A 22,512-nucleotide genomic window follows, 5' to 3' on the forward strand; every position below is an offset into this window, starting at 1 on the left:
GGAGCCATTTGTCATCCACAAGTGTGTCCAGCAGAGTGGACTCGGAGGTGGATCTGGGTTCAAATCCTGGCTTTGCCTTTTATTAGCTCTGTGACTTTGGGGACGCTACTCAACCTCTCTGAGCCCCGGCCTTCTCATCTGTCAAATGAGAAAAATATATGTGCCTACCTTGCAGTACTGTTAAGATTCAAAGACGAAAAGTAGGTAAAAGCATGCAGTGCTGTGCCTGGCACATAGTAAACACATAGATATGTGTTAGCTATTAGGGTTATTGAACCAACTTTCCCGTAAGTTCAAGGTAGCTCAGGAGGTGCTGCCCCATGCTGGAAAGATCAGAAGTAAAGACGTGAGATGCTGTCCAATGTGGCCCCGTGCAGGTCCGCCACTTGCTCCCCACTGATATGAAACGAAGAGGCTTTTTTCTAAAGAGCAAAGTGTACAACAGCAAGCTCAATCCAAACAGGTCCCCTTTCCACTTACATGCCCTAGCGATGGAGAACTCACTGCTCAGAAGACAGTCCAACTCTGAGTACCAAACATCCAGGTTAATCAAAGACCCTCTCCTTTGGGACTTCCCTGGTGGTGCAGTGGTTAAGAGTCTGCCTGCCAATGCAGGGGACACGAGTTTGATCCCTGGTCCGGGAAGATCCCACATTGCCGTGGAGCAACTAAGCCCGTGCGCCACAACTACTGAGCCTGCGCTCTAGAGCCCGCAGGCCCTAGAGCCCGAGTGTGGCAACTACTGAGCCTACGTGATGCAACTACTGAAGCCCGCGCGCCTGGAGCCCGTGCTCCACAACAAGAGAAGCCACCGCAATGAGAAGCCCGTGCACAGCAACGAAGAGTAGCCCCAGCTTGCTGCAACTAGAGAAAGCCCACGCGCAGCAACGGAGACCCAGCGCAGCCAAAAAAAAAAAAAAGACCCTCTCCTTTGCACAAAATTACTTTACCCCAAATAAATCTATTTTGGAATTACTCTAAAGCCAGCAACCTCTGCCTTCCTAAAGCAAATACGGATCTGAGACTAAAGCCGATATTCCCAGGGCCAAGGTCAAACTCTACACATTTGCTGACACCCCAGATTGGGTACCTGGCACTTTGGCTATTTTGTGTGGGAAGAGTCAGACTGCAGGGAAGGAAGCACAGAGCTGGTAGCACCAGGAAGTTCTGGTGCCTGGCCTGGCCCTGTGGGACTGGCCTGCCTGGTGCAGTGAGTAGGGTCTTGCCCTCTCTGCGGTCCTGGGTCTCTCTGTGCAAGCCCCCTCCTGAGGCATCCACAGGATGGGAGGCCCCAGGCCCCACAGGCAGCCTCTGGAGGCTGCATCTACCTGTGACCTTGAATCAGAAGGCCCCGCCAAAGGAATAACAATGAGAAATGTCACCAGACACAGCTCTATTTGATGTGTCCCCGACCTGGGGAATTCGTGTCAGAAGACACACAGAAAAGCCAGATGGTATGTTCCAGGGTCACGGTCCACCACAGAGAGAAGCCCAGGGCCCCTTTCATGTCCTTTCCCGAGTCCGTCTGTGCCACGGCGGCAGGGGTGGGAGGCCGAGGAGACACAAGATTAATGGCTTCCGAGGCAGTGGGGGAGCCGCCCATTCATCCAGCCAAGATCCTCCAGCGACTCCCCCGGCCTGGCTCTGCCAGGCGTGAAGCGGAGAAAGACTGTGGTGAGGAGGCCAACCCTTGCCAACCGGGAGAGCCCGGCTGCCTCATCCACTGTCAGCCCCACGCCCGCGAGCCCAGCCTGCGGGCGGACCTGCGCCCAGGTTCGTCTCTGCGGCTGCTGCGGGCAGAGGTACCCACCCCTGCGTGGTGGGCCAAGGGGGAGCAGGGGGGCAGGGAGCCGGGCTAGGACGGAACCCCGTTTCTGGAAGTCTGTCCGTCCAGAGCACTGGCTTCCAAGCTTGTAGAGGACCCTTTTCTTTTTTTTTAAAACACTGATTATTATTATTATTTTTGGCTGTGTTGGGTCTTCGTTTCTGTGCGAGGGCTTTCTCTAGTTGTGGCAAGCGGGGGCCACTCTTCATCGCGGTGCGTGGGCCTCTCACTATCGCGGCCTCTCGTTGCGGAGAGGACCCTTTTTTATTTCGATGTTTTTCTTGGGAGCATTTGCTAATGTGCTTGCTTAAGTCGGTTTCCTTAACTTTTAAATTACAATTGTTTTCATATAGAACCCATTCTCACATATGACCAAAAGGGTAAGGTCAAAAGAAAAATCTTTCCCAATTCCAGGATTCCCAAGCAGACTCCCCAGAGGTAACTCAAATGACAGCTTTTTGTGTCTCCTTCCAAAAATTCCCAAAGCATATGCCCAGCATTTGGAACTTAAAAAGCCATAAATGTAATTTTACTATATATTCTGCTCAGCCATCTGCTTTTTCACTTAACTCTATGCTGTCTATATTTCTGCATCAGTCCATATGGACTTAGGAGGGCTTTTTAGTACCAAAACATTTCCTGATTCCCCTGTATCATAATCTTGGTACCTTTATTCTTCATCAGTTGGAAAAATACATAATAAATTCACAATTCAGTCATAATTTAAAATGAATTTGCATGTTTCCTTTCAATGACCACAGAATGTTTATAGAGAATGCTTGGGGCATAATGGACTTTGTGAGGTCCTGTGTGAACATTTTACAAGCATTATTGTATTAAAGCTTCTCACAACCCTTAAGGGAAGGCTTATTATTTCTTTTTTTTTTTTAGCCGCACCGCATGGCATGTGGGATCTTAGTTCCCCAACCAGGGATCGAACCCGTGCCCCCTGCAGTGGAAGCGCAGAGTCTTAACCACTAGACTGCCAGGGAAGTCCCAGGAAGGGTCATTATTTCTATTTTTCAGATAAGGCCAGCGTGGCACAGGGAGGTTAGGTGACTCTCTTAAGGCTGCACAGCAAGGGGAGCCAGAGTTACCAGGTGAATTCAGACCAGTCTGACATCAAAGTTTCCGCCCTCTCCAGCGCATCACACAGGGGTGGTCTATTCCTGCATGTCCGCTAGTGTGAGTCAGGAGTCAGGAAAGGGTTCCCTCTCCTTCCTCCAAGGGGCCCTTCTCTAGCCTCGCCAGCCCAGCCGGGTGCGTTTATGTACACGGGAGTATTACAGACCCTGACGCTGACCTTGGATCAGGGATGGCCAGTTAGGTGCTGACCTTGGACATGGGCTGCAGCAGCTTGGATGCTGCCTGAAAGTGCCCACAGGGTTGGCAGGAGGGCAATGTGTTCCTTTTTGGTGCCAGCCATGGGGTGAGGCACCAGGAAGGCCAGCGTGAGCCAGACAGAGCACGTGGTCCTTACTGTCACGTGGCTCAAATCTCCCACCTTCTCCTCCACATGGGGAGATCCTTGCTGTCTCCACCTTGGTCACCAAGAGCAGAGCCCAGTCTAAGAGATGCTTTGGGAGGGAAACGTGAAGGAGCCCACAGGCGTGCATCGGGGACGGATGGCAGGGGAACCACGAGGAGGGGGAGGCCTTCTTGCCCAGGACCACCAGCTCATCTCTCTTCCTGCCAGTTTCCAACTATTGAAACTCTCTCAATTCTTCGATGTTTTAAAAAGATTGCAATTGTTCATGTCAGTCTGTCCAGCACCCCCGTGATTCTCTGTCTGGCTCCTGCCGTCCTGTTGCCTGACCCGGCCCGGCTAGGGTGGGTGCACAGGGTAACAGTGGAAGAGAGAGATGGTGACGAGCACTGTTCAGCCCTGAGGCTCACAGTTCAGGTCCTGGAGGCCCTTCCTGAAGCTGAGGGCAAAGAGGATTTACATCCAGAAAGACAGGCAGTGCACGACCAGGCGCTGGGTGGGGCCGGGGCTGGATTCTGCACACGAGCTGCAGGACTGTAGACAAGACCCTCACCCGCTCAGGGCCTCAGTCTTCCCATCTGTCAAATGACGGCTGAGGTGCCCATGAGCCTCCTGGGTCTTCCCCAGCCCCCAGGTTCTGCCTTCTCCCTCTGGGAAGTAGGGAGTCCCACACACCACCCATGTATGGCGCTCAGGGGCTCCCAGGGCTGAGTCTTTAGAACAGAAGGTCCGGAAAGAGAGGACGGAAAAGATGCGAGTGTCCACAGGAAGCACTCTGCACGGTGCCTCACTCATCGTAGGCGTTCAGCAGATGTTAGTGATGATGAGTGTGGCCATGAGCAGCAAGAAGAGAAAAACACAGTGAAACAAGCCTAGGATGACAGAGGCAGGACTTCAGGGCTGGGAGGCAAGTATGATGGAGAAACAGAAAAGAGCTGCAGACGCGGAGAGAAAGTGGTTTAGCCTCGAGTGGCTGGGTCTCCCAGTCATGGGCACCGTCTCTGGCCACATCTGTGTGGCCAGGAGTTGTGACTACTGAATAAACCAGAATCCAGTGACCCCCCCGAAAGACTGCGGCTATGGCGTCCCTTGCCCGAGTCCCCACCTCTACACCCCTCGGTCCTCCTGCGCGCCCGTGGAGAGGCCTCTGATTCAGATCCTGCACGTATCTGCTGTACGCGGCCACTGGCTGCTGGCTGCGCCCCTGCTCGGCAACACTGTAGACCCACCAGCCCGTGAGCAGCGGCCCACACCGGCCACACCCACAAGGACGACCTGGCACTGCCAGCACACCTGCCTCCCGTCCTGACCTCTGCACTCCCTGTGGGCCTGGCTTGGTTGCCAGGGCTCCCTATTTTCTGGGACTGCTCTGATTTCAGGTTACTTTAACTTCTGCCATAAAGGTATTTCACGCAATATCTAGATGTCACAGCATGTAACATTTTTTAGATAAATATATTTACAGACCAAAAAAAAAAAGATCCATTGAGGACCACTGTAACTATATTTTTTACTATTACCACGGGAAAGTACCTGGCAGAGTAAAGACTTAGGAGGTTGCAGGGGTGGAGGAGGGGTGAGCAAGGCTGACAGCCATGAGCACACGTGCGGGCGTCTAGTTGGGCCAAGCTGGGGCCCTTCCCAAGGCGATGAGAGCCTTTTTGCTGAGGGGTGCCTGTCCCCAGGGAGGGCAGGGTGGGTCCCCTGCTGTTGTCCCAAGTCAATCCTGGGACTGCTCTGCTGGTCGGGGTGAAGCTGCGGGGACGGGGAGGCTGGATATACAGGAGAGAGAAAACCTCAAACCCAAACCCAGGCCTGCTGAACACTGGCCACAGCACAGACAAGCCAAAGCAGGCTCCCTCTCCACTGTGCCCCAAAGGCTCCACGCAGGACACTGGCCTCTGGCACATCCCCTCCCCCACAGACCTGCATGGAGGCCCTTGGAGGCACCAGCCACAGGCCTGAGTTCCAACTCAAGCAGGCTGACTGCTCTCAGCAGCTCCAAGGCAGCTGACCTGGAAGCAGCGAGGGGGTGGTACTTCATTCCTCCTCTTCCCTTTTTGGCGAGAAGAGGCACTTCCCTCAGCCCAGCAGACATCCACAGGCACCAACATCCACACTTCCAGATGCCCTGACGCTCTGCTCAGGTGCTCCGGGCAGCTCAAGAGCCACATGCCCTTCTCAGGGGCTCTCCTCCCCCTTCCTGAGCCCAGGGGCAGCTCGGGATCACGTTACCGTGACAGGGGAAATGTCAAGAGGGTTGGTCTGGAGTGCTGCACTATTTCAGGCAGGCTTGGATTTGCAGCCTGGATCTTTAAAGTGGACCCACTTGTCACCTTGGGCAAGTCACTCAATCCCTCTGGACCTCCAGTTCCTCTTCTCATAAAGGGGGACAAGACCCCCTACTTTACTGAGGTGTTACTGTAAATGTAAAGAGATCATGCCTGCGAGCACCCGATCAAACGCTAACACAGCAGTTCCCTTCCCTTTCAAGTTACTAAGCTCCAGCGCTCCCCGAAATCTACTCACCGAGGCCCTTGGAGCCCAGGGACCATGTGACACTCTCCCTCCAACATGCCCTGCCAGCCAGGGCCCCCGCCTGCCCACACCCACACACCACCCGGCCCCTTGAGTCTGGGAACACAGGGGCCCAATGTGTTGGGCAGCAACAGAACAGGGCCTGGGTGACCCTTCCTGGTCTTGCCTATGGAGAGCTGTGGGGACCCACTAAGAACTGCAGTTAAACAAAACAGAAAGCCTTCTGAAGACCTTATCAGGCTCTAAATTCAGGCTGCAAGGATGGTGCTGGGCAGACAGAAACACAGCGGCCTTTAGAGAACCACGGCATATGTTAGTTAGGGGAGCTGTTCCCAGTGTGTGTCAGAGCCTGAGACTCCTCAGCCCCTCTAGGCCCTGAACTTGAATACTCACCGCCTCTCCGCCCTGCCATGTGTATCTTGGGGTGAATTAGAAAAACTAGGTTCAGACCTCACCCACCCCCTCAACCAGGAACTCTTTCTTGGTCAGTGAACAACCTGTACAACTGTACAGGTGGCCCATCAGTGCCCAACTCAGTGCACAAATTTTCTCAAAATGTATCTAAGCTTTCACCTCATATTTACTGAAGGCTCCTCCATGCCTGGCCCTGTGCTGCAGATTCACAAATAAACTGGACCCAGGCCTTTAAGGGGCTCAGGGTGATGGGGCAACATGGAGATGTGGGAAAGAAGGTTTAATTCTCAAGGCTGCCTCTTCCTTGACAAGGCCATTTCCAAGGGCATTTCTCTACAGAACAGGGCTTCAGAGAACGAAGTGAGCCCCCAGCGATGAGATGCACCCCTGGCCTGGAAAGCTGTGCAGATCTAGCTGTTACTCATGTCTGCAGGCTTGCAGTCCTCTCAATACTGAAAGCGGGCTGGGCTGGCCTGGGGCCTGTGTGTGACTGAGTCACTGAGCTGGACCTCCTGATGCCAAAGGTCTGAGCCAGAAGCAATTTCCAGGGAACTGCCAGTGCAGAGACCTCCTCTGGGGCCAGAGGTGACTGGGGCCCGAGAAACCAGCCGAGGAAGAGTCCAGGAGAGCCTAGCGCGCTCTGGCCTCTCCTGGGCCTCTGCCGTGCTGAGAGCTGTGGATTTGCCTGCGGCTTCCCCAGCAACTGCAACACGGCCCATGCAACCCCAGCTCAAGCTGATTACAGCATGTGTGCTAACTTGGGGATGGTCTGGAATATTCCTTCAACTCCCAAACCAGAGGAGCCCTTGCCTCCGCAGGCGTGGCTGCACTGCCCAGCATTTCCTGGGAGAGGCTCTGCCCCGTCGTGTGATCTAAGGGACCCACTGCAGCCACTGCACAGCCTTGGCTTGGCTATTCTTTGCATCTGCTCTGTTTCTCTCCTGACTTCACCTGTGCCCACCTCACCTGCTCAGCCACACTGGTGGCTGCTGTGGTCCCAGTTCCTCTCTTGGCCCGGAGGCTTGAGTGTGCCTCTCCACAGGGGCCTTTCCGCCTGGAAGATTAGTGCTTTCTGCTTCCTGCTTTTGGCTACCACAGTTAAACCCCATGGGCAAGGGTCCAGCAGGGAAAAGCAATAACCTTACACTCTAAGGATAAAACTCACATTCTGCTATCTGGGAAGGTCATTAGTTTTGATAGAATTTCAATAGGGACATGCCTGGAACCGTGAGGAAGAAACACTAAAAAGAGCCAAAATTTCTTGAGCACCTATTGTGTACCAGTCTCTGCTTTAAGTACCTTATATTGATCAATTTTTAATCTTTACAGAAATGAAGGTCGTCACTGATAATGAGGAATCTGAGGCACAGAGAGATTAAGTAACTTATCCGGGGTCACAGAGCTGGGGTGTCACACAGCCAGGCAGTGGTGTGACGGTAAATGTTTAAGAACCAGATGGAAGAAGGGAACTGATTTGTCTGTTTCCATGGTGTACATACTCCCATCGTGGCCAGCATCAAGCTACCAATGTGACATCACTGATGCCGTGTTACTGTGGAGAGATGGGCAGTAACAATCCGTCATACAGTACCCCTACCATGCAGACATACTAGATGCAAATTTAGTTCAAGAACATAAAGGTAATAAAATATTAGAAGTAGTGAGTTTTGAGTATTTATTACCTTTGTGGGTTTTTTTTGTTTTGTTTTTGTAAAAACAATTATTTTCTACTTAGCTTTTTAAAAAAATTTATTTATTTTATTTATTTTTATTTTTGGCTGCGTTGGGTCTTTGCTGCTGCATGCAGGCTTTTCTCTAGTTGCGGCCAGCAGGGGCCACTCTCCGTCAAGGTGCGTGGGCTTCTCACTGCAGTAGCCTCTCCCGTTTTGGAGCACGGGCTGTAGGGTGCACGGGGTTCAGCAGCTGCGGCACGCGGTCTCAGCAGTTGTGGCTCACGGGCTCAGCCGCTCCGCGTCATGTGGGATCCTCCCGGACCAGGGCCCAAACCCGTGTCCCCTGAACTGGCAGGTGGATTCCCAACCACTGCACCACAAGGGAAGCCCTACCTTTGTTTCTAAGACTACGTATTTACTAGTAAGTTTATATAATTTCATTTTTAATGATGATTGTGTTTAACAATCAGCTACAAAATTCCTGAAAATTTAATGGTCGGTTCTCCTGAGCCAGTTTGAGCTGGTTCTAGCACACCACTGGGGCCAGGATTTAGACTCAGTCATTCTGGAGCCAGCGCTTTCCCTCCTAACCATTACATTATATTGCCCCCAAGAAGGGCATGGAGGCCACCTAGCCAGCCAGATCTGCCCTCATCGATCAACAGGGCAATAGATGCTGCAGAGCCAGGCCCCTCCTGGCCACTGTTTCCATGGCCTTCTACCTCCCTCTTATGCCTCCAGAATTCCCCTTTACCCATATCTGATCTCCCTCGGTTAGCCCCACTAACATGCATTAAGCACCTACTGCATACCAGGTGCTGTTCTAGGCGGTGGGGACAGAGATGAGCTTGTACTCTAGGGGCTCATGAAGTAGTGGGAAAAGATAAGCATATATTCATATCCAACAGGTTACAACCCAGTCAGGGGCATGAGCCAGACTGTAGCTGCAAAGAGAGAGAGATTACTTCCCCCTGGGAGGCGTCAGGGATGGCTTCACTCAGAGGGGGACACATGAGCAGGGTTTTAAAGGATAAATAGAGGGGACTTCCCTGGTGGTCCAGTGGTTATGATTCTGCACTTCCACTGCAGGGGGCTCGGGTTCGATCCGTGGTCAGGGAACTAAGATCCTGCATGCTGCACGGTGCGGCCAAAAAAATAAATAAATAAATAAAAATTTCAAAAAGTTGAGTAAAACTTACAAAATTAAAGTTAAAAAAAAATAAATAAAGGATAAATAGAAGTTTGCCAGGCAGACTGGGGGTTGCGGGTATATAATAGCACAAATAGGAAAGAATAGATCTGAGGTGTATATTTAGATAGACGCTCCATATCCTAGCTGGGGGTCCCTGCGTCAAGGGAGGGCGAGACAAGGGAGACACGGGGAGAAGCAGTTTGGAGGGCGATGCTGCAATTCTCTTTTGCACGTGCTGGCGTGAGGTCCAGCCAGGAGCCCAAGCTGGACACCAGCGTCCAACCCTGAGATTCAGACTTAGGAGTTGTTGGAGAGCGGGTGATGAGAAAGCAAGGGGAGGGCATGAGATGGGAGAAAATTACAGCTTCAACATACGTTGAGGACAGACTCAGAGGGAGGCACGAAGGGGGTGCCCCTGGAGGTTGGCCGTGGGCTCTTGGAGGATGTGGTCAGGAAGACTGAAAGTTCCTTTCTCCAGCCTTCCCCTCTGCCCATGACACAGGTTAAGGGGGGAACAGGGCCCAACCCGCAGTGGCCATTCTCCCCTCTGCTTTTTTAGGAACAAAACATGAGGCCCAATTTTCCCCTTCCACCTCCACCCCAAACTTACCTATGTGTTCGACCCACACAGCTAAGAAGGGGTGGTGTAAAAGCTGGAGTTAGAAAGCTAGAATTCTAGACTCAGTGAGTGACATACAACACATACAGCACTGGCTGGAGTGCAGGCACACAGCCAGATTGCTCCTGAGCAAATCCCAGCTTTGTCAGCTGTGTGACCTTGGGCAAGTGACCTAGCATCTCTGTGCCTTAGTTTCCTTACCTGTGAAATGGGGATAGTAATTGGACCTAGTTCCTATTTTCTTATTAACCCCAATAGGGTTATTGTGAGAAAGCAGTGAGTTAATACATGAAACGTTCTTAGGACAAAGCCCGGCACCCAGCAAGTGCTCGATAAATGTTAACGACTGTTATTATTCTTAGTATTACAATTGTCCACCTCTGACCCTGCAGTTTATTTTCAGCTCTCTTGTCTTCCCCCAAATTTTTCTTCCAGCAAACCCTAAAATGATCCCCAGGGAGTTAGGCGTCTTGGAGAAGACAGTCTGGACACAAGTGTCAATTGGGCTCTGAAAATAGCACTGGCTGCGGTGCTCTGCACGCCTGGAGGGCTTTCCTTAAGCTGAGTGAGGCCTGAGCACTGCTCAGCCTGTCGGGAGGTCAGGGCAAGCCACAGAGGCAGAGAGTCCTGCGTGTGTATGTGTGCGTGGGGGGAGGGCATTGGCATACCACACTAGGAGGCAACTGCAGTGCTAAAAAAGCATGGAGCATGGCTCCGAAAGGCGATTCCAAAACCAGAGCTACTTTCTGAAGCCGGGATCCTAACCCTAACCCACTCCTCCAGGATCCTGCGTTGCTGCAGGCTCACCTGCTGGGATCCTCCACATTCCTTCCCACCCTCAGAAGGCTCTGTCAGTGGGAGTCGCCCACGAGGTGCAGTGCCACTGATGGCCTGCAGGGGGCTCTAGAGCTCTTCCATTTCCCATATTCTGGGCTGCGAGGGTACCACGCTTAAAACAATGGGTTGTGTTTACCGGTCTGAGCAGCTATGCTGCTCTGGGAGGTGAGTGAAGAGAAGCTGGGATTCACTGGTCCCTCGCTGGTGTGCCCCAGTTCATCCATGCCCCCAACTGACTGTATCTGGTTCAACCCCTTGTCCTTCCTACTCCACCACCTAACACTGATTTGGGCCGTTTCCCTCACAGCCCCCTAGGGGATGCCTCCAAAGGGTCAGCCTCTTGTCCTTGTGTAGGAAGGCAGGGAGAGGCCGCTGCTTTGGCCTGCAAGGTGCAGCAAGGGTAGCTTCCAATTGCTGGGGTGTCAGGTTCTAACAATCCAGCCCCTCAACCTGCTTGTCAGGGAAACATCATGCAGAGGCAGGTTCCCGAAAAGACTCTGCTTACCCTGTTTCTCCCTAAGGCAAAATTCAGTAGCTCTGGGTGCTACGCTAGGAGACCTCATTCGGCAGATCTGTTTACCTGATTGCAACTCTATCAATATATCTGGACGACAGAAATCACTTGTACGCACTAACTTCTAAGGACATGGCCAACCTAACAAGTTAATATTGGCAAAAAGTTAAAGATAGTCATTTAAAAAACAATTTGAAAAAACTACACATAATCTTTCTTTGGGGCTTTGTCAAAAGTAGAAAAGATAAGGGAAATGTGTTTTTTAATCAGACCAATTTAAGAAAAACACCCATGGTAGGGTTGCCAGATTTAGCAAATATCACATGGGACATACTTATACTAAAAAATTATTTGTTGCTTATCTAAAATCCAAATGTAACTGAGTGTCCTGTATTTTATTGGGCAACTCTACCCATGGTCCAAGGATATAGGGATTCATTCAGAGGAAATTTCCTATTCATCACCTCGGCCCCAAATCATAATTCCCTCTGTAATCCCCTTGTGTTACATATGGAAACCCAAGCCACATTGATCGCATTAAACAAAGTAATCAGTTCAAGCACCCCAATCTCACTGCTGAGTAGGAAGGACTTTCATTGTGAGGTTATATCAAAGGAATGAAAAGTAACTTCCAATAAGATAACATCAAAAAATTAATAAGAACATCAAACATTTAATGTACACCCACTATGTGCCTGACACTTGTGAATTACCTCTGTTTAATCTTCACAATAACCCTGGAAAGAAGATAGTATTCTGGAAACTAAAAAGAGTATCTAGAAGTCTAATTTCTCTACTTCTTGCAAAGGCATGTAAATTTCCGGTCAATTACTTCCCAGGGAAAGAAAGGGGAGGGAAATCGAGAGTCAGACTCCATTCCATCAACAAACTGGCTTATTCATAATGCAATGCCGGGTCTGTTGCTCTTTGGTTATGTGCCACTTACACAGGAAACTGTCTTAATTTCAATGAATGATCACTGACTTGCGGTATGGGATCGTGGGAGAGAACTGGTTGGGAAACCCGTAACAATCTTCAGTAAGTTGGCCTTACAACTGAGGAAGACGTGTTACACTTCGGGATAATAAACAGCTCATTTGCCGTGAATAAAGGCACGCTCAAGCCACCCCGAACACTCGGTGACAATGACACGCAGATTCCAAATGTTCTCTGTAAGAAAAAACACCCTTTCTCCTAATCCTTCTTAACTCAACAAGACTGATTGGTTTTTATTATTCATGAATTAATTTTTTACTCCGGGTCCAACAAGGGAATTGAAGCTATAACGTTTCTCACCAATTGAGGGGGAAAAAAGCAGATCGCAGCCTCAGCAACACAGCCAGGTCCTTGCTGGGATTCCTTGTGGGGTAGGATGTTTTGTTTGTTAAATCAGATAATAATCAATTAATAACCCAAAAATTTAGGTTGTTGGGTATTTTGGGGGGAAAAATTGAGCAAGAACATGAGTGAGAATATTGAAGTAGATAAAAAATACAGTCGTGGGACCTTGGTATGTTATGTTAGGCTGGTATATTAGGCTGGTATATTAGGCTGTCTCCTATTTCCAAGTCACACATACAAAAAAAGGGGGGTGGTGGTGAGAGAGGAAATAACAAAGGCAGCACCAATTTCAAAAGTAATGCACAGATGAGCAGTTTGCAGTTGAGCAGGTCCAGGCCTGGGTATCGGCATGAAAAGTCACAAGAGGGGTCTCAGGGATCCAGAGGGGGCGGCTCCCTGGTGCCCTCCCTCTAATTTTTGCCTCCAGAGAACAGGTTGAGGTACCCAGGAACAGGGACGGCAGCCCTGGGAGACGCTGAATGGCCAAGAAGGCGATCAAGGGTGGTGAGGTGACTTTGCCTCTCTCTTCACCCAGCTCTTTTCCCAGCTATTCACATGTGCCAAGTCATAACCCCCCTTGTCCTCTGTGTGCCTTTGGTCTGCAAACTTCTCCTGAGATTGCAGCCAGAGGAACCAAGGAACGTTGGGGGCGTGGAGAGGCAGAGCCTGGCATGGACCTCAGGTGCTTGTGACAGGAGGGACAGACCCGACACAGTGTCCTTTACAAGAAACATTTCTCCCTTCCCAGTTCAAAGGCAACACACCTAGCACTTCTGAGTGGGACTGTGTGGCTAGACTGGTGAACAGACTTCACCAGTCTGTTCAAATTTCAGACACCAGGCATCTTTTGCTCTTGGATGAATTCAGACATGCAAACCTGAAGTCTGTGCAAGTTATGTTTGCAGAAAAACATTTATGTTCAGAGGCAAGACACAGCAACCCTCATCCAGTTACTATGAGGAAACTGGTTATGAGAATTGCTTTGCGCTTTTGGGGAAGAAAAAGCTGAAAGCTGTTATTACTGTTATAATTATTACAACCATCACATTCTTGCTATTATTTCTGTGAAAGCGGTGTTCTTTCTGCCAAAGCTTGTTAGCCTGACTGCTTAGGTAGACAATGTCAACACACCCAAGGGACAAATGACAAAGAGTGAGGCTAAAAGGAAAAGGATAAATACTGCACTCTGCATGCGTGCTGAAGAGATGTCTCACCATCAAAAGGGAATGTTTTCTGCCGATCGATTAGGAAGGCAAAAACAAAAGCATACACTAGCTCATTCACTCAGCAACACCAGGATCCCAAACTAGAGCTCAAAGTGCTAGGAAGTGAGATAAGAGAGCAGAGAGACGGAAAAATTGGCTTCGAATAAAGTTTGGTGCGTCCTGACACCCTCTCACCCGCACCTCCTCAGGTAACAGACAGCCAACCTGGAACGTGAGGTTTTTACCCTCTTTGGTGTCCCCACCAAAAGCGAGCAGGCCATTGACAGTGGGTCAAGGCCTTGATGGCTGAATTGGAACAGGGTGGCCCAAAATAGCCAGTCTGCTTTGGGACTTCTCTCGACTAATCGCGCTCAGCAGCTCAGAATGGCTCCAACACACCCTCACACTCAGACACACACACATGCACACACGCTCAGGTAGACACACACACAGATGCACACACCCTACACTCCTTCCTCCAAAACAGATAAAACCAAAGAGGGATGAAAGGACAAAGGCAAACTAGAGCAAGTTGGGATGAAAATAGAGGGGAAAAAATAAGTGAAGACAAAGGAAAATGTTAAATTGTAAGACATGAGAGAATTTCATCTGAAACATCACCCTTCGCATTCTCCACCCTCCCCCAGAGCATTTCCTTACGACTGTATTTCCTTGTTCTTTGCCCTCCGGAAACCAAGAACACACGAAAAGACCAGCGATGCTCAAAAACCTTTTGCCGGGTGTCTGTTTGAACTTACAACCCAGGTGAAAATACCGAAAGCGTAAATCTAAGTAAATATAATACTTTAAGAATTTTATAACAATAAGAAGAAAAAAAACCAAATTTATGAATTCAAGTTAATTCAAGCAATTAAAAAAAATAAAGAGCCAAGTTAAGATAACACTTAGCATTTGGGGTTCTGAAACTCATGGCTTCCTAGATAGAAAAGCTTGACTCTAATTGGGCACTTCACATCTGTGCAATTTTAATGTAGTGTTTCAGTAAACACGGATGGTCAGGCGTGTGAGGCTGACTGCTGCTGTAATTGGCAGGAGAGGATTCTGATACAGTTTTAAATGAAAATTGATCACATTTGAAACAAGAAGATAAAAACAAAACCTTGTTGGAGTTTGTTTAACTGCCTTTTGACCTCTGGATGAAATGACATTGAGAAACAAAATAACATTATCCAGAAAACCATTCCCAGAAAAGGCTCAATCCCGGGGACACCGAATGACAATATTGAATAGAATATTTTAAAGTCCTAAGGAACAGAGGACAGAAATTTAAAGAGAGAGAGAGGGAGAGAGAGGGGGGAAGGGAGAGAGAGAGGAAAAGAAGGGGAAAAAAACTTCTTCGGGACTACGATGTGTATAGGTTAAAAAGCATGGCAAAATGAAGATGAAAAAAATTATGTCTGTAACCCCCAGGAAAACTTTTGCTTGGGGCTTATTTTAACCCAAGCACACACAACTCTGAATTTAAGACATTTTGCCAATAGATTTTTCCCCCATCTTGTCCAATTCCATACTGAACGTCCCATGGGCAGATTAAAACCAGTCTGATTTTCCTTGATTTAAGAACACATTTGACCTTTTTAGCGATAGACTGTCAATGGCCATATCCAGGGAGAGAAGGGTTAGTCGGGGACCTGGGGCAGAACTCCCAAGGCTCCTTTGAGCGTGGCCATCTGTTCCGCTGGAGAAGGGCAGTACGGCCTGCTCACCCTCTCTGGGGTCTGCCAGCCCTACCCAGGCCCAGAAAACTCAAGAAAGCCTCTAAAGAAAGACTGAACTCCTCTGGCCGCAGGGACAGCCAGCCCTCGGGTCTCTCCGTGCTCCCTCTCACACCACGGAAAAACCTCAAGGCTCAGCAGCCCCTCACGGGAATGTGGCCACAGCCTGACCTCAGTCTAGGCAAGGGGTAAAAGGCAGGGTGGCCGGGCTGTGTTTAAATAGCAGAGCCCGTCGCCCCCGTGACGCCCATCTGAAAGGGGAGCCCCACCATAGCACACTCTCACACCCGTATACACACACACACACTCTCCTAGGAACAGATGCGGCTCTTGATGCTTCGGGGTTCAGAGATATTCTCTATATCAAGGGTGTTGACGGCAACAAGAAAGGGCTTGACACTTTCTTGAGCCAATGCTTATAACTAAAGGTGCTATTAAAAATCCTTTCTGTTCTAATCCTGATCGGTACAGAAAGGCCCTCTAGGTGGGCAGAGACCAGTACACTCACTGGAGGGGCTGGGGCTGGGGACCAGGCGGCTCCAAGTTTCCCACTCGTCTGGTTTGTCAGTGTTTTTTGTTGGACGCTTGCTTGGGGGTCTCTGCTCCCTGGGACAAATTGAGCCCACGCTGTCCTCTGGCGTGCCTCCCCCTGCCACATCCGGAGTGGGGGCAGCCCCGCAGAACCTGGGAGCCAGCAGGCATTCACTCCCCTCTGCCCGCTGAGCAGAGCACTCCTCCGAAGTCACAGGATGCCCCCTCCAGAGCCCTGCTTTCCCCAACAAGGCACCCAGAGCCACAGACCAGCACGCACCCAAAGTCTTCCGGTGACCTCCTTCCAGCTTGGCCCAGGAAGCGCACGAGGAAATGCCCCAGGGCAGCCTGCCACGCAGGGTCACACTGTCACTAGTGGTAAGGGTTACATGCCCAGTGGCCTAGGGAAAAACTACGCCCTCAACGACTGACCTCTCCCAGGCATTGCCCTGACAACCTCTCCGAGGAAGGGGTCTGGCCCTGCCATCCCTCCCCCGGGACAGCCCTGCCATTATCAGTGAAAGGTCAGCGGCCTCACCAGAGGCGGGGTCGGGGGGGGGGGGCAGGCTGGCCCGGGGAGGGTTAATCTGCCGGCCAGCCAGCACAGGGGTCACTGTGATGTGCAGAGAAGTTGAGCATCCCAGTGCCCCCAGAGCTGGTCTGCTAATTACATTTGCAATTATAAACACCGCAACCTCCCTGCGCAGGGACCTGGCCATACCAGCCGGGATGTGATCCTGCCGCAGGCCACCCCAGCCACGCGGGACACCGGGGCCAGCAGAAGCCTATGGGCCCCTCCTCCGAGGAATGACCATGCATGTGACCCTTCCCCGGAGGTCTGAGGCTGATGGGACTGAGAGAGGGGACGCTCACCAGAGATGAAACCCAGTCAGGGGTCACCAGCACTTACAGCGCTAAAAAGACCTTTGATTTATCCCTAGAAATTAGCAAATGGCCTCAAGGGCGGGAGGTGGGCTCACATTTGTCTGGTTCCAGCATCCCCAAGTTGAGCCCTTCCAGGATTCCTGGCATGGTCTGTGGACCCTCTACTAGCAGCCCCCTCCTGGGCCCACACACCCTCTGGGAACCACGGCCACTGCGGAGGACATCAGAGGCTCAGCCCTCAAGCCATGCTGGGGTCCCCCATGGGATCATTCAGCCAAAAGCCACCCGATCCCAAGACAGAAGCTCCCAGCAGAGCTGTGAGGAGTCCTGACTAATTCTGGGCAGACCTCCTGGTCAAGCTGGAAGAGACTGGGAGGGCCTTGCTTGCAGAGAGAAAAGGGACAGAGCCAGATGATGGCTGGTAGATGTGGAAAGGCACCAGCCTGGGGTGTTCAGGGTGTGGGCTGGACTTTACTTTGAAGGAGTGGATTACTGTCTAAGTATCTGCTATTCCTTCCCCTTAAATTAGAACCACGAATAATCTTAATCATATTGAGGAAACCACTTAAAGCATCTGGGAAGACAAGTTCTAGGGAACAGCACTGCAGAACCGTGTCAGAAGCATCCCGCCTCTTATCTAACTGTTCGGCTGTCTTCCGAACTGAACTTGATTTCCTTTTGAATCCTGTTCTTTCACACAGCCAGCTCCATCGCCCACCCGCCAGGCAAACGCGCCCGCAATGTCTCTCTCACAACCCACCCCTCTTTTTTGGGGCTGCCAGACTTGTACGGAGCTTCCCAGTTCCAACTGCTCAAAAGAAACTAGGCATTTTGCAGAGCACTGAGGAAGGTGACAAACTTTCAATGAGTATAGATTATCTTAAATAAAAACCATTTGGCAAAATGTCCCATTATCAGGAATACGGATCAAGCACACAGGACAAAGTCACAAAGGCCCCCTGGGCTAGGGCCGGGGGGGGGGGGGGGTTCACTCTGAGAAGGCAGCGTTGTGACATGAAATCTCTATCACAGCCACTTTCCTCACAGAGCTTTCCCCGAAAGTCCCCTCTGTCCCTCCTCTCTCAGACTAAATGGAATAGGTATTGATTACTCCAAATCAATAGAATGAAAAGGTTCTTGTTTGGTGGGTCAGTTTGTTTCTTCATATATATTTTTTTAAGAAACATATTTTTATATGTCCCAATTATTGGTAAAATCGAGGACTGTTTGTAAAATGGAGTTGGGGAAATAAGCTCCGAGAGGAAATTTCCAGTTGATGTCAAGACCTCACTGAGCTGGAAAGGGCCTTACCAGGGACTGGGGCCCTCTGCGTTGACCCACTGTTTCTTCCTAGTTTATCACCCTCAGGCCTGAACGAGCCCACCCTCTTCCATGGCAGTCCACACCTCCAGAAGTGTGGCAGGCACATAAAAGTTTATTTCCTGGAGCCCCTCCCTCAGAAAACCAAGACTAATGTCCTCACTCTGATTTATTTTTACATGTACCATTAAAAATTAATTTCCCCCTTTGTTTTTCTCTGGGTCACTGATTCTGAATTACCATGTGGCATTTTTCCTACGTGTGAACCCACATATTTTACCTTCAGGACAGTTTGTTCTCTGTTTCTTTAACATCAGCAAAGTGGTCATCGGACGCTGGGTGACGCAGCGCCCCCTGCTCCCTGGATTTTATGCCGAGGGTCTCCATCAGGTCCGTCCCCGACGCATTTGTACACAAGCCCACACAGGCCAGCACACTCCCTCCCACTCTGGCTGATTATATATGAACATAAAATATTGATTAGAACTGGTAATGGAGTCACCTACAGGATTGGCTACAGGAAAATGAATATGAAGGAGAGAAAGGTACGAAGGTCCGGGTATATCTGTGTGTGTGTGTGTGTGTGTGTGTGTGTGTGTTAATTTCTCACCTGGAAAGTGAAAATAACACTAAAGCACTAAAAAAATGCTCTCTGTATATCAGCAGGTGAGAAGGAAGTATGGGGAGTTCTTTCTCGCTGGACTGTGGTCCCTGCACCCTTGGGTTTTTTCCAGTCCAGGGATATCAGCTAAGCCAAATAGGTAGAAACCGTGTGTACAGAGCACTCGAACCCACTCTTGTATATGTTCCCCAAGAAACATAGGCACCGTAATGAATGGATTCATTCTACGGTCCTTCCAACAAACCAAAGAATGCAGTCCTCGGTCTTGTTACTTTGCTACCAGTGGCTCTAAAGCTGCTTGTGAAGCACCGGGGCTGAGGTCAGAAAGATGCCTCCCCCCAAACCAGCCTCTGACCTCCACAAGCTCGTCCTTGGAAATTTTGGACCCCTGTAACTACAGCAGAGGTAAACCCGCGCCAGGAGGCACACACCTGTATATGGGGCCGGCTCACTAATGCTTCGGCTGCTGCCCAGCAGGTCCTGGGCTCTGAGAAACAGTATCTCACAGGGATGCTTAGCTCCTCCGTAGAAAAAGCAGGCATGTTTCTGGCTTTTCCTCTGCCCCATGGGATGAGAAGCTAATTCCTTGCAAAGATCCCAAGAAGGCTAGGGAGTCCAAACCACTCTCAGGCTTACTTTATAACTGATTTCCACTTCAAACCCTTCCCAGACACCCAGGACCTCAGCTCCCTCTCTCCCCTTTGCCGCTTCCCCGACATTCCTTCTTTGCCCATATTTCTCCTCAAACTCAAGCCAGGGTTGCCGTCAACTCGATGAATTACCCAGCTGCTAAATCCCCCATCTCTCCTTGCTTTCTTGGTCAACATAATCAAAAGATGTACTTCCCCATAGGAAATCTCATATTTATTGACTGTGACTTGAGCCAGGGACAAATACATAGATATTTCAAGCTCAACTAAAGAAGGCACCTCTGGAGAGAGTGACCTAAATAATTTAAATATCCAATATTTGTCGTACTTGGTAGTTTTACGTGAGGAAATGCCCCACAAACATCATACATTGTTCACAGCTTCGCCTACGCGGGAGGTTCCTTTCGGGGCTCCCACTCCCTTACGGAAGGAGTACCACCGTGTGAAACCACCCCCCACTCCACCCCCACCAGCCACGCAAGCTGGGGTCAGTGTAACCTTTAAAGAGAATGAAAAGCCACTTTTCAAACTGATGGAAATCTGAATCCATTATAATTAAAGATTCCCCTCATCTCCCAACGCAATCGCCTTCTTCTGACACTCTAAATTCTGGCGGCACCTAAAGGACCCTCTGCCGAGGGAAATCCCAAAACTACATGCAAAAAGGTCAGCGTGGAGGCTGGACAGTCCGTCACCCCCAGGAGATGCTGCTGTGAAGTTGCCTCCTCTATCACGCGTGGTCCGCCTGGGGTGGAGGTATTCTGTGCAGCGAGGGGGACGTAATCACACTTCCTGGGACCCCACGTTATCCAGAGTATTGTTTTAGGGATGTCGCGGTTCTTGGGAGGAAGGGGTGGTACAAAAATGAAAGGATGGCGGAACGAGAACTGACTTTGGTAGTTCTGTTTGCTTCAGAAAAAAAAAGAGGAGGAAGAAGAGGAAGAAGTTAAACAGTTCCGCGAGAACCTAGAGTTTTCATTGTATTATTGTTTGAAGCCTTCCGAGGGACCACTCTGCACGCGCTCACACCCCGACGCCGGGACACCAGCCCGGAGCGCGGCGGCACGCGTAGCGCCCGCGGGGAGACCAGGGCGGGTACCCGGGCAGGTGGGACGACGACCGCGGAGGGCCCTGGGTGGGAAACCGCGGGTGGCCGGGGCAGGACCCCGGAGAGCCCAGGCTGGCCGCGCGGGGCAGCCTCCCACAGTTCAGGGAATCAGTTCTCCGCTTCCTCACTCTGCGCGCTCGGCACGCTGCCCAAGCTCGGGGACCCGCGGTTACTGCGAGTCGCTTCCTGCAGCCCCCGCCGTCACCCACGCGCACGCCGCTCAGACCACCCCGGGTTCCAGGGAGGCGAGCGCTAAGCCGCCCCGGGGCACGGAAATCACGCCAGTCTGTTTCGCAGCGCGCAGCCTCTCCTAAAGCCGCGAACCAACTTTGCCTCCGCCGCTGCGCCGAGCCGACTGTCCCCACTCCCAGCGGGATGCGGGCTCCCCTCGCAGGGCGTGCGGGGCGCAGTCTGCCCGGGCCGCGCCGCCCGCACCCCTTGGGTGGCTTGAGTCCACCGCGCCGCGTGCGCGCCCTCGGGGCGCCCCACTGGGACTGCGGGGCGAGACGGCGCTGGCCGCCCACAGTTTCCAAACCTGCGCGGCACGTTCGATTTCGTCCCCTTGCCGGGATCGTTTCTGGTCCCCAGTATGGAAATAAACATTAAAGTCAAAGGGCTCGCAGGGAGGCTTTCCAGGATGGGACAGGGCATACTTGCGACATCCCGCACCTGTTCTAGGCTTGCCTCCCCATCCCACAGAAACTCAAATATCTTCTCCCCGCGGGGAAGATCTGAGAGAAAGAGTGAATGAGAAAGCTCCGCTCTTACCTAAAAGTGAGGGTTTGTAAGAGGGGGTGAGGGAAAAGTTAGAGTCGGGTTTATCCCCAGAAGGAAACCCAGGAAGTGGGTGTTTTTCCCCTTCCAACCTCCCCCAAGTGCCCCCGGGGTCCCTGCCACTTCAAGAATGCCTAGAAGAAGAACTGCGACACCCAGGACAGAGACAGCCAGACAGAAGGACAGACACAGACGGAGAAGCAGAGGACCTACTGGTTGTGGTAGCCGAGGGGGTCCGGGATGCAGAGTTCTGACACGTCCATCAGTCCCCTTATAGCATTCCCAGTTGGTAGAGAAAGGCGGCGGGGAAATCACGCGGAAGAGCGAGTGAAGGGCACCGGCGAGGTGCGAGTCCGGGCAGGGACACGGTGAGCGGGAGAAGGCAGAGTGGGAGGAAGCACCGTGGTGGGGCGAGAGGGAGGCAGAGAGCTTTGCGCGCCCAGCCCAGCGCTCCCACTGATGCACACACTCCGAGCGGGCAGAGGGGATGGGAAGCCGTGGAGGAGGCTCGGGCACCAGAGACTTGGGAGCCCACTAACCCTACTGTAGCTTTAAGGCTGGGAGACTGATGTATGGTTTGGCTCCTATTGGCTATCTCTCAGGGGCTGGACTTAAAGTGACAGACTCGAGCTGGGGTGGGAGGAGGGGGGTGAGCCAGAGAGACTTCAATGGAATCAGATGCTCGCGAGGTCCCCACCTCCTGAGGAGTAGCAGGATTGTGCTGTAGAGCCGCAAGGCCTGTCCTCTCGCCATTAAAGAAAAAAAAAAAAAATTGTCCAACTGGCTGGTGGGTTTGGGGGGTTGAAAGATATGCCCCTTGTATATCCTCTCACCCCCCCATCCTATCTTTTAACTGGCAGGTTTAGCAAACTCACCTCTCAGCCTTTTGGAAGGGGTCTGTTTTACAAATTAAAAATGAGTCACATTTCTCCTCCCTCATATCAAGGAGAAGAGGCCAGCGCCTTAGAAATTCATAGCCTCAAACCCGGTGTTTGGTGCACAGAAGTGCAAAGGGTCAGGCCAGCAGGTGAGGCCCAGCAAGAGAGAACAGGATAGAAACTGATTCCCTTCCCAGCTCTCATCACCTGGGCCAGTGGGTTCTGTAAGGCTCTCATATGGCGAGACGCAGGGCACGCTTCTATAAGACGCTCTCTAGAGGTATAAAATGATGCTCACTGGCAACTCTCAGAAACGTACCCGGGACACAGACACGAGCAAATAAATTCCTGTCTGCTTAGAAAA

The 22,512-nt window shown here is 51.2% G+C and overlaps 1 protein-coding gene across 1 annotated transcript in view; it reads right to left on the reverse strand.

Annotated features, from left to right (window-relative positions):
- Positions 1–21,533, reverse strand: part of ESRRB (estrogen related receptor beta) — a 105,676-nt gene extending 84,143 nt beyond the window's left edge. The window contains exon 1 of the mRNA XM_068560340.1: positions 21,484–21,533. Within this exon, the coding sequence (XP_068416441.1) occupies positions 21,484–21,533 (50 nt within the window). The remainder of the gene's footprint in view (positions 1–21,483) is intronic.
- Between the last annotated feature and the right edge of the window lie 979 nt (positions 21,534–22,512).

Source organism: Eschrichtius robustus, chromosome 1, assembly GCF_028021215.1.
Source record: "Eschrichtius robustus isolate mEscRob2 chromosome 1, mEscRob2.pri, whole genome shotgun sequence".
NCBI lineage: Eukaryota > Metazoa > Chordata > Mammalia > Artiodactyla > Eschrichtiidae > Eschrichtius > Eschrichtius robustus.